Source organism: Mixophyes fleayi, chromosome 4, assembly GCF_038048845.1.
Source record: "Mixophyes fleayi isolate aMixFle1 chromosome 4, aMixFle1.hap1, whole genome shotgun sequence".
Taxonomy (NCBI): Eukaryota; Metazoa; Chordata; class Amphibia; order Anura; family Limnodynastidae; genus Mixophyes; species Mixophyes fleayi.
Window position 1 is genome coordinate 114,293,144 of NC_134405.1, and position 14,769 is coordinate 114,307,912.

General features: G+C 38.8%; 1 protein-coding gene across 1 annotated transcript in view; it reads right to left on the bottom strand.

The window, feature by feature from the left end:
- Positions 1-6,242, bottom strand: part of DNAAF4 (dynein axonemal assembly factor 4) — a 28,010-nt gene extending 21,768 nt beyond the window's left edge. Inside the window, exon 1 of the mRNA XM_075205211.1 lies at positions 6,044-6,242. Coding sequence (XP_075061312.1) covers positions 6,044-6,223 — 180 coding nt within the window. The 5' untranslated portion in view covers positions 6,224-6,242. The remainder of the gene's footprint in view (positions 1-6,043) is intronic.
- Positions 6,243-14,769: the final 8,527 nt, after the last annotated feature.

The window sequence follows — 14,769 nt, forward strand, 5'->3', positions numbered from 1 at the left end:
ACAGGGGGACACAGTGTGTGAGATGGCAAAGAGGATAAAGAGTGATATGGTGAAGGGGTCTAAATACATCTCACGTCATTTTGACCCAACTACTCAAAAAACGGGACTACCCGGTAATTATTTTGGCATAGGGGTGCCTTGGAAAAATTATGGTGACCCTAAGGGTGCCTTGAACTGAGAAAGTTTGGGACCCACTAGGGCAGCACAGTGGCCTAATGGTTAGCACTTCTGCCTCACAGCACTGGGGTCATGAGTTTGATTCCCGACCATGGCCTTATCTGTGTGGAGTTTGTATGTTCTCCCCGTGTTTGCGTGGGTTTCCTCCGGGTGCTCCGGTTTCCTCCCACACTCCAAAAACATACTGGTAGGTTATTTGGCTGCTATGAAAATTGACCCTAGTGTCTCCCTTTCTGTCTGTCTGTGTGTGTGTGTGTGTGTTAGGGAAATTAGACTGTAAGCTCCAATGGGGCAGGGACTGATGTGAATGAGTTCTCTGTACAGCGCTGCGGAATTAGTGGCGCTATATAAATAAATGATGATGATAGTCTGAAACTTGGAAGCCCTTCTGTAGTTAATAGATACATTTCCAAATGATTCTACTTCCAGCGCACACACACCTTCCATGTCCCCAAAGTGACCCAGCAGCATTAACTGTTATTTTTTTATCTCACCAATAGAGACTCAGAAGTCCATAATTAAGTGGTTCATTCATTTGTAAACACTTTAATTATGCTGAATGTTATTAACAAACGAATTAATACTTCCGAATGGAAAAAAAAAACAAGGCTGTTGAGGCACTCTGGGGAATCATATGGAATTTGCCAGACAGCTCCAGAAGGGTTTTCATATGTCAGACTATACTATAACTGGCTAGTAATGGAAAACTCCATAAACAGATCTTTTCATATTCATTTCAATGGAGATATTAGCACACCTTTGAAAACAACATTAACATGAATGGGGACATTCATCTCCATGCTTGAACATAGTGTACATACATAAAAGTTGTTTGTTTTATTTTGGGAAGGGAGGGGGGGTCCTCTCACTTGTTTTATTTAGAGTGTCTGAAACCAGCAAGTTTATCTTCAGTAGATTCCGATATATTAAATCAATTTTGGATATAGATCCTCCTATTCTAGACTTATCACTGAGAAATCTGTCATTTCAGTTACTTTGCGATCTCTAGTGATTTTATTTTCTGAGATTTGAAAAAGTGTCGATTTATAGGTCAATTTGCCATCAATAGATTCAGGAAATCAGCCAGGAAATTACAAAAAAAATAGAGATTTAAATCAGTACGGGTCCACATTATCAAAGGGCAAAAAGACAGTATAGCTGAGGCAGCTGAAATTTGCCCAGAGACCCTGTCGATATATTTTTGATACTTTGCACCAAATTTTTATCTTATTGCTGTGATGTGGCAATAAAACTATTAATAAATAGACCTATATATCTCCAAATCAACCTTTACTACATTACCCCCCATTGAATGGAAAAGCAGATTTCAGCAAAAAATGCAGCACTGTTAATCATATAGGGCCTGATTCATTAAGGATCTTAACTTGTGAAACTGCTTATTTCAGTCTCCTGGACAAAACCATGTTACAATGCAAGGGGTGCAAATTAGTATTCTGTTTTGCACATAAGTTAAATACTGGCTGTTTTTTCATGTAGCACATACATATCAACTTTAAATTTCAGTGTACAAATAAGCTATCAAGTATTTGTGTGTTACATGAAAAAAAACAGTCAGTATTTAACTTATGTGCAAAACAGAATACTAATTTGCACCCCTTGCATTGCAACATGGTTTTGTCCAGGAGACTGAAATAAGAAGTTTCTCAAGTTAAGATCCTTAATGAATCAGGCCCATAGTTTTTAAGTAAACAATCAGGTATTCAAAAGATGTAGAGAACGATCTATAAAAAGTGATGGTGAGAAATTCACCTGTATTTTAGAAAAACAAAAAACAGAGGTTTAATATTCATGCTGTTTCCAATTTGAGCCAATGTTTGAGTGGAAAAGCATGTTTTAAGACTTTCATGGCCCATCTAATTCCATTTATAGTGAGCAATGAATTATGAAAATAGTATTAACATAATACAAGACCAAATTACCAGTGAATTACAGTCTACAATGATAAATCCATATGGCATTTTTGCCTTTAATCAATTATTTTTTTCAACATTTAGAGAAACAAATCTACAATGTTCACTGAAATGCATTATTCATTTATGTGGCTTAGCTGCCAAATGTTTAAAAGGAAAGATTAAGCCAAAGAAAGTTTTGCACTGTGATATAGTGACAGACTGAATAGTAGAGATTCTTTTGTTCTGTGTGTTGGATGAACTTCTATTGATTTAGTCCTATTAATATGATGTATAAATTAGTATTTAACAAAGGAGAATATTTAAAGCGGATCTTTCACCATCTGTTTGCTGGAGAGCAATGCCAATTCTAGGGTTTGAAATGTCCCCAAAGCGCATTCATTAGCCCCACCATGAAAATGATGCCAGCTACAGGCCTCTGAACTGTACACATGAGTGGCACAATATTCAAGTATAATCGATAATTATGGATGCTACCGCATATGGCTGGCATCTCTCTCACATTCACATAGCGCTCAGAACAGATATGATTTACAATGAAATACCTCAAGCGTGAGCAGTGTACATCCCTACACATATCTCCCAACCGTCCCGATTTAGGCAGAACAGTCCTGCAATGGTGATTAGGACATCTTTGTCCTGATCGGTGGGAACGTTGGGTTGTATTCTGCTCACTGCTGCTCTGAGTAGCGGTGCATGGGTGCGGAGGGAACGGGGCAGACTAGCATTTCAAAAATTCGAGCCACGTCCCCATTGGGAAGTGGCCATGCTCCCGTCCTGATGCTGCCAACCCAAATATTGGGTGATATGCTAACCTCTACAGTAGGCACATCTACCCAGGCCTTATTAAAGTGTACACATGCATAGAATATAACTTATCCCAAAGTGCTCCAATACAATCACAGTAGCTCTACCTTACCCAATAGGATTAACACTAATCCATAAGAATAAATACAAAATAAAAAGAGGCTTGATAGTTGGCACTAGATTAGTCACAGTAGGTGACATACAAACCCCCATGCCAGTCCAAGTTACAGCTACGATCTTAACTCTCTTGACTTTAAACCTCCCGATTTTTCCACATAAAAAAAAAGAATATATCACATATAGTTAAGTAAGTCTAATAAATATTAATGTTTCCACCCTGTGGGAGATGCCACATTCCATATGTATACACCCAGTGATGGTAAATCTCCTCGGTCCCCAATGGTAATATGATTACATCTAACAAGATGAAATTCAGCCTCAATACATCATCTTTCTTGTTTCTCCTCCTCCCTCTTAGTTCTTCCTCAGAAGTATGAATCATATAGAAAACAAGAGAACAACGAGGCCAAATCTGGGCAGATACCCTTTTACAATCTAATTCATCATTTACTAAAATTCATATACAGCTTTAAAGACATATACATCGCTATAGGGAGGTATTCAGTGCAGCCAATATTCCTACCAGATCTCTTTGTCTGTAAAGCATATAACAACCTGATAAGAAGATATTCCATGACCCATACTGTATGTATAGCTCCTCCAAAAGGTGGATGATAATCAGCAATCCAAAGAATATTCCTCCCAAATCAAGAGAGTTAAGAAGATCATAGCTCTAACTGGGACTGGTATGGAGGTTGTATGTCACCTACTGTGACAAATTACTGACAAATTACTTTGTTTGACAAAATCTAGCACCAACTATCAAACCTCTTTGTATATTGTATACATACACATGGCCGGATTAAGGGAATGGAGGCCCCTGGACTAAGAGGGTCTCCATTCCTCCCGTGAGGCCCCTAACATAGGTAATGTACAGTAAGGGTGTGTTTGTGCAATGTTATACAGATTCAGACTGGGACGCAGTTGCAAATATGACTGAAAAAGCAGTTTTATTTACGGGTTGTTCAGGGCAAGTGTGAGTAGTGGATTATGATGATGATGATGAACACCCGAACTAGTGAACCACTTGTAATTAGAGGTTTGCAAATTATTTGCAGATGCTTTTTTAAACTTTTGAAGTCACACGTCCATAGATTAGGATTGGCCAGATGGTTGTAGCAAAGATTAAAATAAAGTATTATTATTTTGCACTAATGCAGGGAACTTTTTCCTGCTGTATTAGCTAGGTTATTCAACCATAAATGATGCTTCATAGCAAGTCAAAAGCAAGTGTCTGAGGGGTGTGTCTGTTGTCAAGTGGACATATCTACTACTGATTCATAACCCAACGCATCCTCAACTCCGAGTATGGCGTACAAATGCATACACTTGCATGTGACTCTTTCAATCATAAGTTACCCTTCTGCTTGTTTTTTACTCTGAACCAGGTCAATAGTGTGTAAGATCTCACCAAAAATGTTGCCAGCATGAAAAATAAATTTCTGTGTGTATGGGCATCTTAAGGCAATTAGGCTAAACAGAGCTGGATGATGTCTTAAAAGGGTTTTCCACTTTACAATATATATATATTTTTTTTAAATCTCTTCCTTACATTGGTGCGGTCCAACCCATAAAGCCCCTTCCCCAACCACTCTATTTAGCAAGATCCTAGTGCTTGCCTATAACAAGGACTGTCGATTACCTTCAGCACTGCTTGGCTATTTCCATAGCAGCAGATATCCAACACAGCAGCTGAAAAGCCTTAGAGCTGCTGTGTCAGATCTTCCCTGCTAGACAGAGAGCTAAGCAGCTCCGAAGGTGATCAGCACATGTTCCAGTTATACGTAGGAGAAAGCAGCAGGAAATCAAATAATTAAACATTTTATCCTGAAAAATTGACAGATTTAAACTGACTAAATGGGGACTGCAATACATTTTCAAGTCCAAGAGCCAGGTTCCTCCAGCAGATCATGTTTTGTAGATTTCACCATGGAAGATGTAGCGAAATAATTAGTGGATACTTTAATTAGATTAATTTTCCTGTCAGTGTGTTAGGGCATCCTCAAAGTATAGCTTCTTGAAGGTATTTAGGAAAGGACAAATGTAGCCCCAACTGACGAGTATAACCCTTTTCAAAATAATTACAAACAAATCTTGGTCCACAGACCTCCGCCAGGAGATGGCAGAAGTCCCAGTCTTCTTCCACAAGATAACTTTGCAAAAAAAACACTGCGGCAGAGGAACCCAATAAGAAAAACATAATAGAGCAAGTGCAATGAAAATAATTGATGAGTGCACTGGTGTCTTAGTGAAAAAGTGTTGTATAATTCTCATTCTCCTATAGCAGGTAAGCAATGTGTTCTATATAATAACCTTATTATCTTTTATTATCTACTAAATATCTAAAAATAAATCATAAATACTTCCACAGCATGTACTAGATTTTCTTTTATAATTTCTCCCTGTGGAATGTTTTGGTATTATAGAACTTTATATCATATAAAGGCACATTCTTTAGATGACTGAATTTTTGCACTTATTTTACTAAAACATTGGAATGCGTTCATCAATTATACTGTACATACTACATCATTTTTATATTTGGGGCCATCTGCACCCAAGTGCTATCTACCAGGATACCTTTTATTATTATTGTCATTGATTTGTAAGGCTCCACCGTGCTGGACAAAGGGGGAAACAGAGCATTCATAAAGCAGGGACATACATACAAGACAAAATAAGTGCAAAACAAAGACCAAAGACCAAAGAGTAGGATGATGATCCTGAAATGATCAACAACACCAGTGGATGGTGTAAGCGCACTATGATAGTAGTTAAGTTAAAGAAGGTTGCTACTATTCTTTATATAGTTTTAGGGTGGGCACAGAAGGAATACATTTTTCTAATTAAATTTTAATGTGCAACAATACTTGATTTTAGACATAATTTACAACTATTTGGACAATAGCTGTTTCAGCTGTAAGTGTGTGTGTGTGTGTTACAATAGTGCAGTGACATTCCCATTCCTCTACAACAAGCCATCGCCTGGAGACACAGGGTACATTTACCTTGAGGTACTCCTCCGTGCACAGCACATTGCTCTCACATGCTTTCGTTCCCTTTAAAGGTACTGAGATATAAACCTCCTTCTCCGTCTGCTGCCACGTGTGATCCCTCACCATGATGGGCATGTTACCGACTACCGGGCAGGAGACGCTGTGCTTGTTGCTACTAACAACAGACAACATCCTCTAGTCCCCAGTTCCAGCCACTTCCTGTACAGCTTGTCACTCACCTGATTGGTCACAGTAGTCCACAAACAGATAGCCTGACACTTCTCAGCAACAGCGGAACTACAAGTCCCAGCATGCCATGCGTATGCACGCTGGGGATTATAGTTCTGCAGCAGCTGGGGAGACACAGGCTGCGCTGCTGAGACGAGAAATAAGGAAACTTTTCCAGCATCCAATATCAGAGGTTTTTATTTATTTCAGCATATTATTTTTTAATTAATTATCAATTAATAATGATAATTGTTCATGTTTTAGCGAATGAATAATAACTTTGGTAAATGTATATTGCACGTTGTGTTCTTTCCTGGGGATGAGTCAGATGAGTTATTCATTGTATTCTTTCTGTTTTCATGGTAATTGTATTGTGCTTTTATTTCTATAATAAAAACAAAGTCATGGTTGCTAGTGTCACACAATGTGGCTTGTTTTACATCGGCCGTGAGTCATTGCTCTGTTGTGTGATAATTCTGATCCCTTTGATAAACATTTTAATTATACTCGCATTAGCTTTACCAAACACCATTTTTTCATTTTTTTTTTAAATATATTTTTGATCTATGCAACATTTGCTAAATCTCTAACGAATATAGTAAGGTTATGTAGTGAGAGCAGACCTCAGAATAGTCATACATATGACAATTAGATTGCAAGCTTTCAAGAGCAGGACCTTCTCCTGTCCTCTTGTCCTCTCCCACTTCCTCTACCTGTGTACCTCTTGCATGTTCTGCACCACACTTTTTTGTTATATACCTTTCCTATTGTAACTTATGAACATGTGTACGCTTAACTTATTGTTGTTCTTGCATATATGCTTCTTGTATGTCCTATATGTTGCTTGTTGATTCTCCCATAAATAAACATTAATAATTATAGCGATGCTATGTACCAAAATACCTGCAGACATATAATGCATTAAGCTGCTCCTGGGATGCATCCAGCATTTGAAGTCAGTACATAGTTATATGTCTATGCTGCATGCACCTTCATGTGAATGCAGCAGTTGCCCAGCACCATGTCTGGATGCTAAACAAGGATAGTATGCACACATACAATTTTTATCACAGGGATCATTGGTCCCTATTGTTACCAGGATGTAAGCTGTGATCATCTACCGCTGAACGTACCACAGCAAAGAAGGGGATATATATTATATCCTCCTTGGGTGCTAAATAATCGAATTTAAAGCAGCTGTCAATAGAGATTGATTTTTCCATCACTGAGAGACTGCACAAAGAAAGAAAAAAGACTGCCCTAACAATTCCATGAAAAATGATAAAATTCAAATCAAACAAAATCTTTCATAGCTAACACAGAACCTTAAATAATATTAGTTTATTAAAAAGTAAAACATCATAAAAACAATGATGAACATCGCATTAAACTTTAAAATAGCATTTTTTCCACAGTAACAAATTGAGCATAACAATTGTAAGCAATCGCAAAATTATTGAATAAATATCTATGGCTCAAAAGGATCAAATAGAAAATATATCAGCAGAAAATATCCTTCGGGTGGCTCACATGCTCAACAGCAAAGGCAGTCTCTAGTCAATTCCGGGATCAGGAAGAGAGAAATAGTCTATGCAAAGGTGGGTATAACTTGGTACTATATTAGTCTCTCCAATTACCAGTAATCTGGAATGAAATAAATAGAAGTGCTCTCACCATGTACTTTATAGCTCTCCAAATTTAGATTTCCCTCCAGAGAAAAACAGCAGGAGTCTTCTGTTGTAAATGCTGAAAATCAATAGCTGTCAAGCAGTCCATGGACGCTTTGTATGTATCATCCAATAAAGTAATGCTTCAATGAGTAGAAATTAAATTGCTGTGGAATAACTTCTTGGTAAACCTTAACACATTTCCAGAGACTGAACTAGCGAGATGTGTTGTACAGCGCTGCGGAATTAGTGGCGCTATATAAATAAATGATGATGATGTGTGCCCAGTGCAGGGAAGCAGGGAGGAGGGAACCAGGGCCCACAGCTCGCAAGTTCCCCATGCAGCGGGCCCCATTATCTTCATTATCTTCATGGGCCCCGGTGCATCCCACCTGCTGCACCAATGGTAGTTCCGCCACAGCACACTTCTGTGCTATAGTGCACTTTTCATCAGAAGGTCGTAATTGCCATTCTGAGGTGGCAGCTAAAAATGGGTGAGTGGGTGGAGCAATAGCATGCTGATCATACTGTTCCATATGGGTCACTTCAGCAGCACAGCACAACCATAGCTTTCAGCACAATGGCAAAATCACAATAAGATATATATACACTGTTCGTTGCTTAAAGCGTCTGCTGCTCTTTCAACTTGTGGGATGTGATCCCTTTAGACTGGTACCTAGAAGCAAATGCAGTCTACTGGCCACCCATCACTACACCCCTGTGCCTGCAGAGGATATCACAGGACAATTTATTATTGTAGCACAAAGCAGTATATAATGGTATAAGTCAAGAGAGCATATCAGAGGTACAGTGGTGCTATTACGTTTCTGACTTCCTGCATAAATGTGTTCAGATCTTCATCTGAGACATAACAAATAGATAAAGAGAATGGCATACAGACAAGATTCAACATAAGACATGACAGGGGCAAGTGAGGAAGATAAAGATTGGACAGACATGAGACATGGGGTATACTCTGCCCATGAGACCATTCATTCTAATCCAGAGTGAAATGAGAGACAATAGGAACATTGGGAAAATGAGCATAGTGGTGTCCACTATGGTGTAGAGGTCTGCAAGCAGGGCCATCTTAACAACATTATGGGCCCCCGGGCAAAGCAGTGCACCGGGGCCCCTAAATATAGGTATAGATATATAGATGTATACAGATATAGATATATAGAGATAAAGATAGATAGATGTACTTGCTCAGTGACCCTTGAAGCTTTTTTTGCAGGTTTTTTTCTTTTGCAGGATTATTTATTCTCATTAAGAGCCGTGCCTATGGGGCCCCCTTGCCCGTGGGGCCCACGGGCAGCTGCCCATCGTGCCCAATGGAAAAGATGGCCCTGTCTGCAAGGTGGTGAGGTCAGAATGGTGCAGATGTCTAGTTGGGGCAGAGGCCAAGATGGTGTCAGTTAGAGGTTGTGCTGGATGGTGCAGAGCAGGGCCGTCTCTTCCATTGGGCACGATGGGCAGGTCACATCAGCGGTGATCCGGCTCCCTCCCTGGTCCCCTCTTCCGTGCTGTGCTCGCAGTGAATGCTGGGCGTGATGTCACGCCCAGCATTCACTGCAACCACAGCACGGAAGATGGCAGAAGAGACTCAGCGGCGCGCAAAAAAGAAGAGGATAAGACTTAAGGTAAGTTAAGGGAGCCCCTATATATATATATATATATATATATGTAAAAAAAAAGTGATTATATATATATAATCACGTTTTTTTCTACATACATATTTATTTTTTTTACACACACACACACACTAATATATATATATATATATATATATTTTATTTTTTTATTTTTTTAGGGGCCCGGTACACTGCATTGCCCGGGGGCCCATAAAGTAGTTAAGGTGGCCCTGGTGCAGAGGCCTAGGTGGTGCAGCGGTGTGAATAACTGTGAAGCACTTCTGATATGCTTATGTATAATCAAGCATAACAAGGAGTGTAAATGTGTTGCATAAGTACCTTCAATAGATCAAAATATATCAAGGAAAAAGAAAAGAAGGTGCTCACAGCCTATATTTCATATTTCAGGGAGAAGCCAGATGTTGGAGATCCACGGCCAATAGCCCACAACCCATTAACAAAAGACGTTTCCTCCTTCAGATGGACCTAGTCTGGGTATGTTAACAGGTCTGTAGCCAGTGACACTTAAGTTTGGCTAAAAGTAGGTCCAGAAGTGCCTTTAAGAGGAGATCCCCAGACAGTACTTGACCGGCAATCTGCAAAACTCTGTATTGTTGTAGCGGAAGCTGTTCGGCTTCAGGAGAAGCTGACTATGATGATGGCCGGGGGTAGTGTACTGTGGTGATTATCAAAATGCGCCTGATGCTCCGTCAATCAAATGTTTACAGTAATTGTTGATCAGCCCCACAACTCAGCTTGGAGGAATTTTGGCCCATTCCTCCTTACAGAACTGCTTGAACCCATGAATGTTGGTTAGCTTAATTGTGTGAAGATCCCGCTTCAGGTCCTGTTACAACATTTCAATTGGATTAAGGTCTGGGCTTTGACTCAAATGCTAATTTCGTGTGCTTCAACTATGTTTTTGTAGACTGACTTGTGTGTACTTGATGCAAGATCCTCCTTCTATTGAGCTCAGTTCACAGACAGATACATTTCTGTAGAACTTTCTTGTACAATGCTGAATTAATAATTCCATCAATGGTCCCATGGTAGCAAAACAGTCCCAAATCCATGATACTGCCACAACCATATTTCATGATTGTACAATCGCATTCGACAATACAACTTTATTGCAATTAAAACAACCACATAAAAACAACCTATCAAGGAGCCCCTTTCTTAGTTATCAAAGCAGATTATAGCATACACCTGTAACAAATAGCAATTAAATAGCATTATATTGTGTGAACCTGCTGTTATATAATTGTAACATATTATGCTACTGTATCCAACACTCAAAGGAAGCTAGTTATATAGTTCAATAGACTTAGGCACTAGGTTTGAAATATAAATGTATCACACATCTACAGAAAAGGCATTAGCTCACATTAGTTTGTGGTGGCTTTCGTAGAATTATTTTTATCTCATCAATCCACTATGTTAGAAGTTCACAACCTGGGTCATCAATCAAAACATGTACACACCACACCGGGAAGACTGCAATCTGTCCTCCACTCCCAAGAAAGTTAAATTAGTTGCTACTGCTCATTGGCATTCATAAAGAGACTAGGTCAACGTTACAAGAAGTAAATATAAGAATTAACACGGTCTCCAGTACAACTTATCCAATGGCTGTTCCTAAATGTAATGTTTTCTATCATTGACACGGTCAGCAACATCTACATATTCCACAACAGGTTGCAAGGATAGGCAAGGTGCTAAAGCCACTTACTGCAACAGTTTCAATTGGTTTGTACATAGAATACATTAGCAGCAGAGACTTATTCAGGGAATACATTATTCAGCCATCCCGGTTTACTCAAGTGAAAACGAATGCTAGTTATCTTGTCAACAGGATATCAGTCTTCTGCTTTCTAGCCTGACGAGAGCTTATGTGACTGACAACATAATGAGTTTCTATGGCCGTCAGTAAAGCAGGGACAGAGCATAGAATCTGACTGACATTAACAGATGGACAGACAAGCGTCTAAAGCAAATACATACAAAATATATTTAGAGAGGGAAATCATTTTGGATTTCAGTGGGTTTTCTCATAATCTGCTGCAGATATTTCTGTCCATGTTGGGATTCAGAGTTTGTGTGTACGGAAGTGTTAGACATAAATAATCCTGGTTATAAATGTGCAGTCCACACACAACACTCAGTCCCGATGCAAAATCTTCCAACAATAATGGCAGCATTAGGGCCAGGCTGCTATCCCTGTAGTTATGACACTAATGCAAAGAAACAGCAAGAAAGAGATCATAGTGCATGAAATGATGCCTGAAATTGAACAGATATCTACGTTTCACAGCTACCCCTCCCACAGCAAACTAGAATACCACTGACCAGGAATTGATGATGGATCCAGATATGTTCTTGAAATGGTGTAGGATGGAAATGTTTGTCTCATTATGTGGATGAATGTTGTAATATGCCATACAGAAAGTGCCCCCAAATAACATTATGCCATACAGTGGAGCCCCAAAACAATTTCGGGGCCGGCCCATTAGCTCTCAGGTCAATTGTTTTGTTTTTAATATTCTTTATTTAAGGTTTGTAAGCAAAATTCAATAGGTTCAGAAAAATTGTTTAAATTTGCCAATGATGTTGGTTGAAATCATTTGTTATAACGTGTGCTTCATTCTCCGGATATCAAGACAATCTCAACACGTTCTGTTTGTATTAGGGTCTGTCGAAGTCGTATAATTGGATGAACGAAAGTATATTGGTTAATATTGTTTTATCGTGCGATTGCACTCAGTATGCCACGCTACACGTGGCATAGTGCGATCACGCGGTAAAATACGCACGCACACACTTACAATACATTTAGTTATTTATATTTTAATATTTATATTGATTCCAATCCACAGTGATTTATGAGCAGATTGTATTTAGTTTATTATTAGTTTATATAATATGATTATATGTACACTTCAGTGTTATTTAAGGTTCAGGTTATAGTAAATGTGTCATGTCTGATATCATTTTAATCCCCTATTTATCAGCAGCTGTCCGGTTCATTCGCCGAAAAGATCGCATATTGCATACTCTAGTTATTGATGTTAGGGAACAGTCAGAGTGATACCAAACTGTAAAATGCTAATGGACTAGTTGTAACTGGTTTCTGGGTGGGAGTATCATCTGGAATGTTGACCCTCAGCCTTTGAGGGGGTTGTTTGAACTAGCCTATGACCTGTTTACACTGGACCCATCTGAAGTATGGACCTATAGAAGCAAGCCACATCATCTGCATTGTTCTCTAACACTGAATGTATATAATCATAGCTGTGCTCCCACTAGCCTCAGTCTACTCTGACCACAGTATTCTAGAGTGATGTACTGTCCACTGGTACCCGTGGGAGCGCAGCGAGCGCATACGAATGCAGCGGTATGTATTTATCTTTTGGTATTGGCTGTACTGTATTATAATCATGTATTGAACTGTTAAATGTTACATCTGCTAAAATAAATTACTTTGTGTGTTGGAAACACAATACAATCACTTGGGCAATGCTTATTCAAAAACAATAGAATTACTTTAATAGGTCATTGTCATTAATGTCACTACCTGCAATAGAAAACTTGAGAACGAATAGTTACATTAAAACAAAGAACTCCATTGTTTTTATGAAATTCTACGTCTGTTTGATGTCACGTGACTGCTGTCCCATTTAAAAAAAAAATTGCTTCCAAGGTAGCCGACTTCAAGTTGACCACCCTGTATATACACGTAGTATGCACTATTTTATTTTTCACATTTCAAGAATGTGTACCTATCACAAACTTCCTTCAATGTTATGAATCACATGTAGAAATACAGATATGAGGTTCTGTTTTTACCCTTATTAGGTTGGCAAATGAACTTTCATTTAGTTACTAATCATAGACTACATTTTTTTCTCCATTCTTTTCTTTTTAATGCCTATAAAGTAAGGAATTTGCACACACACTAGGAAAAGTGCTCTCTTGGTTAAATGTTCTTTTTCCACCTAGCAATAGGCGAGTGTAAAATATTTATTCTATAAACAAGATGTAGGCTACAGTATAGTTTGTCTTTCTTTTCTTGGGATCCATCTGCGCTGGAAAATTTAACTAGATTGTATGAGCAGTAGGCTCTCTTGCACCATAGCTTGAGAGCCGATCCTCCATTCAGAATTGTATCCAAGCCAAACCTCAGTGTGGTTGTGTTTTTTTGTTCTGCTAGTTCTTCACAGCTTTGTGCAGAGTTCTTACCAGAACTTTTAAAGGTATAGCATTCATACCATTCACTATATACTGTGGTGCTTATATATGGGGAGAAGAAGAAAAAAACCTCCAGTGGGATTTAGACCAATTGCTCGTGTTCACAAAAGAGTTCATTGACGCACACTGTACCTGAATGTTACTATTTTGCCAATTACCTGGTTACTTTTGCATCAGATAAACAATGTATTCCTTGGAGTTCAACAGGCTCTAAAGAGAATACCCTTAATATCCTAACCCATTATGTTGCATAGCAACAAGCTGTTGTTGGTAAGGAGTTCAGTGTCAAGGGTGGCTGTTGAAGGAAATACATGCAAACGTCTGAAAGCTAGCTGACATTTAAATAAAGGAAGAAATTCAAACTGTGTAATTAGATTGCTAGTCATTGTAATATTCAATAAATCCATTATGTGGCACAGAGGTCGAGACATTATTATCTCACTCAACACTGTACAAGGCTTTCTTGGAAAGAGCTTCATATATGTTAGAATTACCTCATCCTTACAAAACATTATGGATTATGAACTTAGTTTCATATTAAAGGTGCACGGTTTACAACAATCTTCCTGCATCATTGGGGTAGAAGCCTAAACTCATTATTTTGAGGTGTTGGGGGATCCTGCTGCTTCCGTTTTTTTAATACCACAACGCATGTGCAGAGTGACAGATCAGTGTTAAATGTAGCCATTTGTGCCATGGGCTGAACTGTAGGGTATTTTCTGGCTTCACAGTAGCTTGTTAGTGCGATCAGAAGAGGACTATACACACAGCCCAATCATGCTCATCTTTCAACAGAGATTAAAAACATACCCAATAATGATCTGCTAACATTGGGCTCATTCCAAAACAAGCCAATTGCCCAATACCACAGTTAGCAGAGACAACTAAACTCAGGCTGTGGCTTCCTATTAGCCACATTTACCTCCATCACATGATGACACTGCCCATTACATGCAACCTT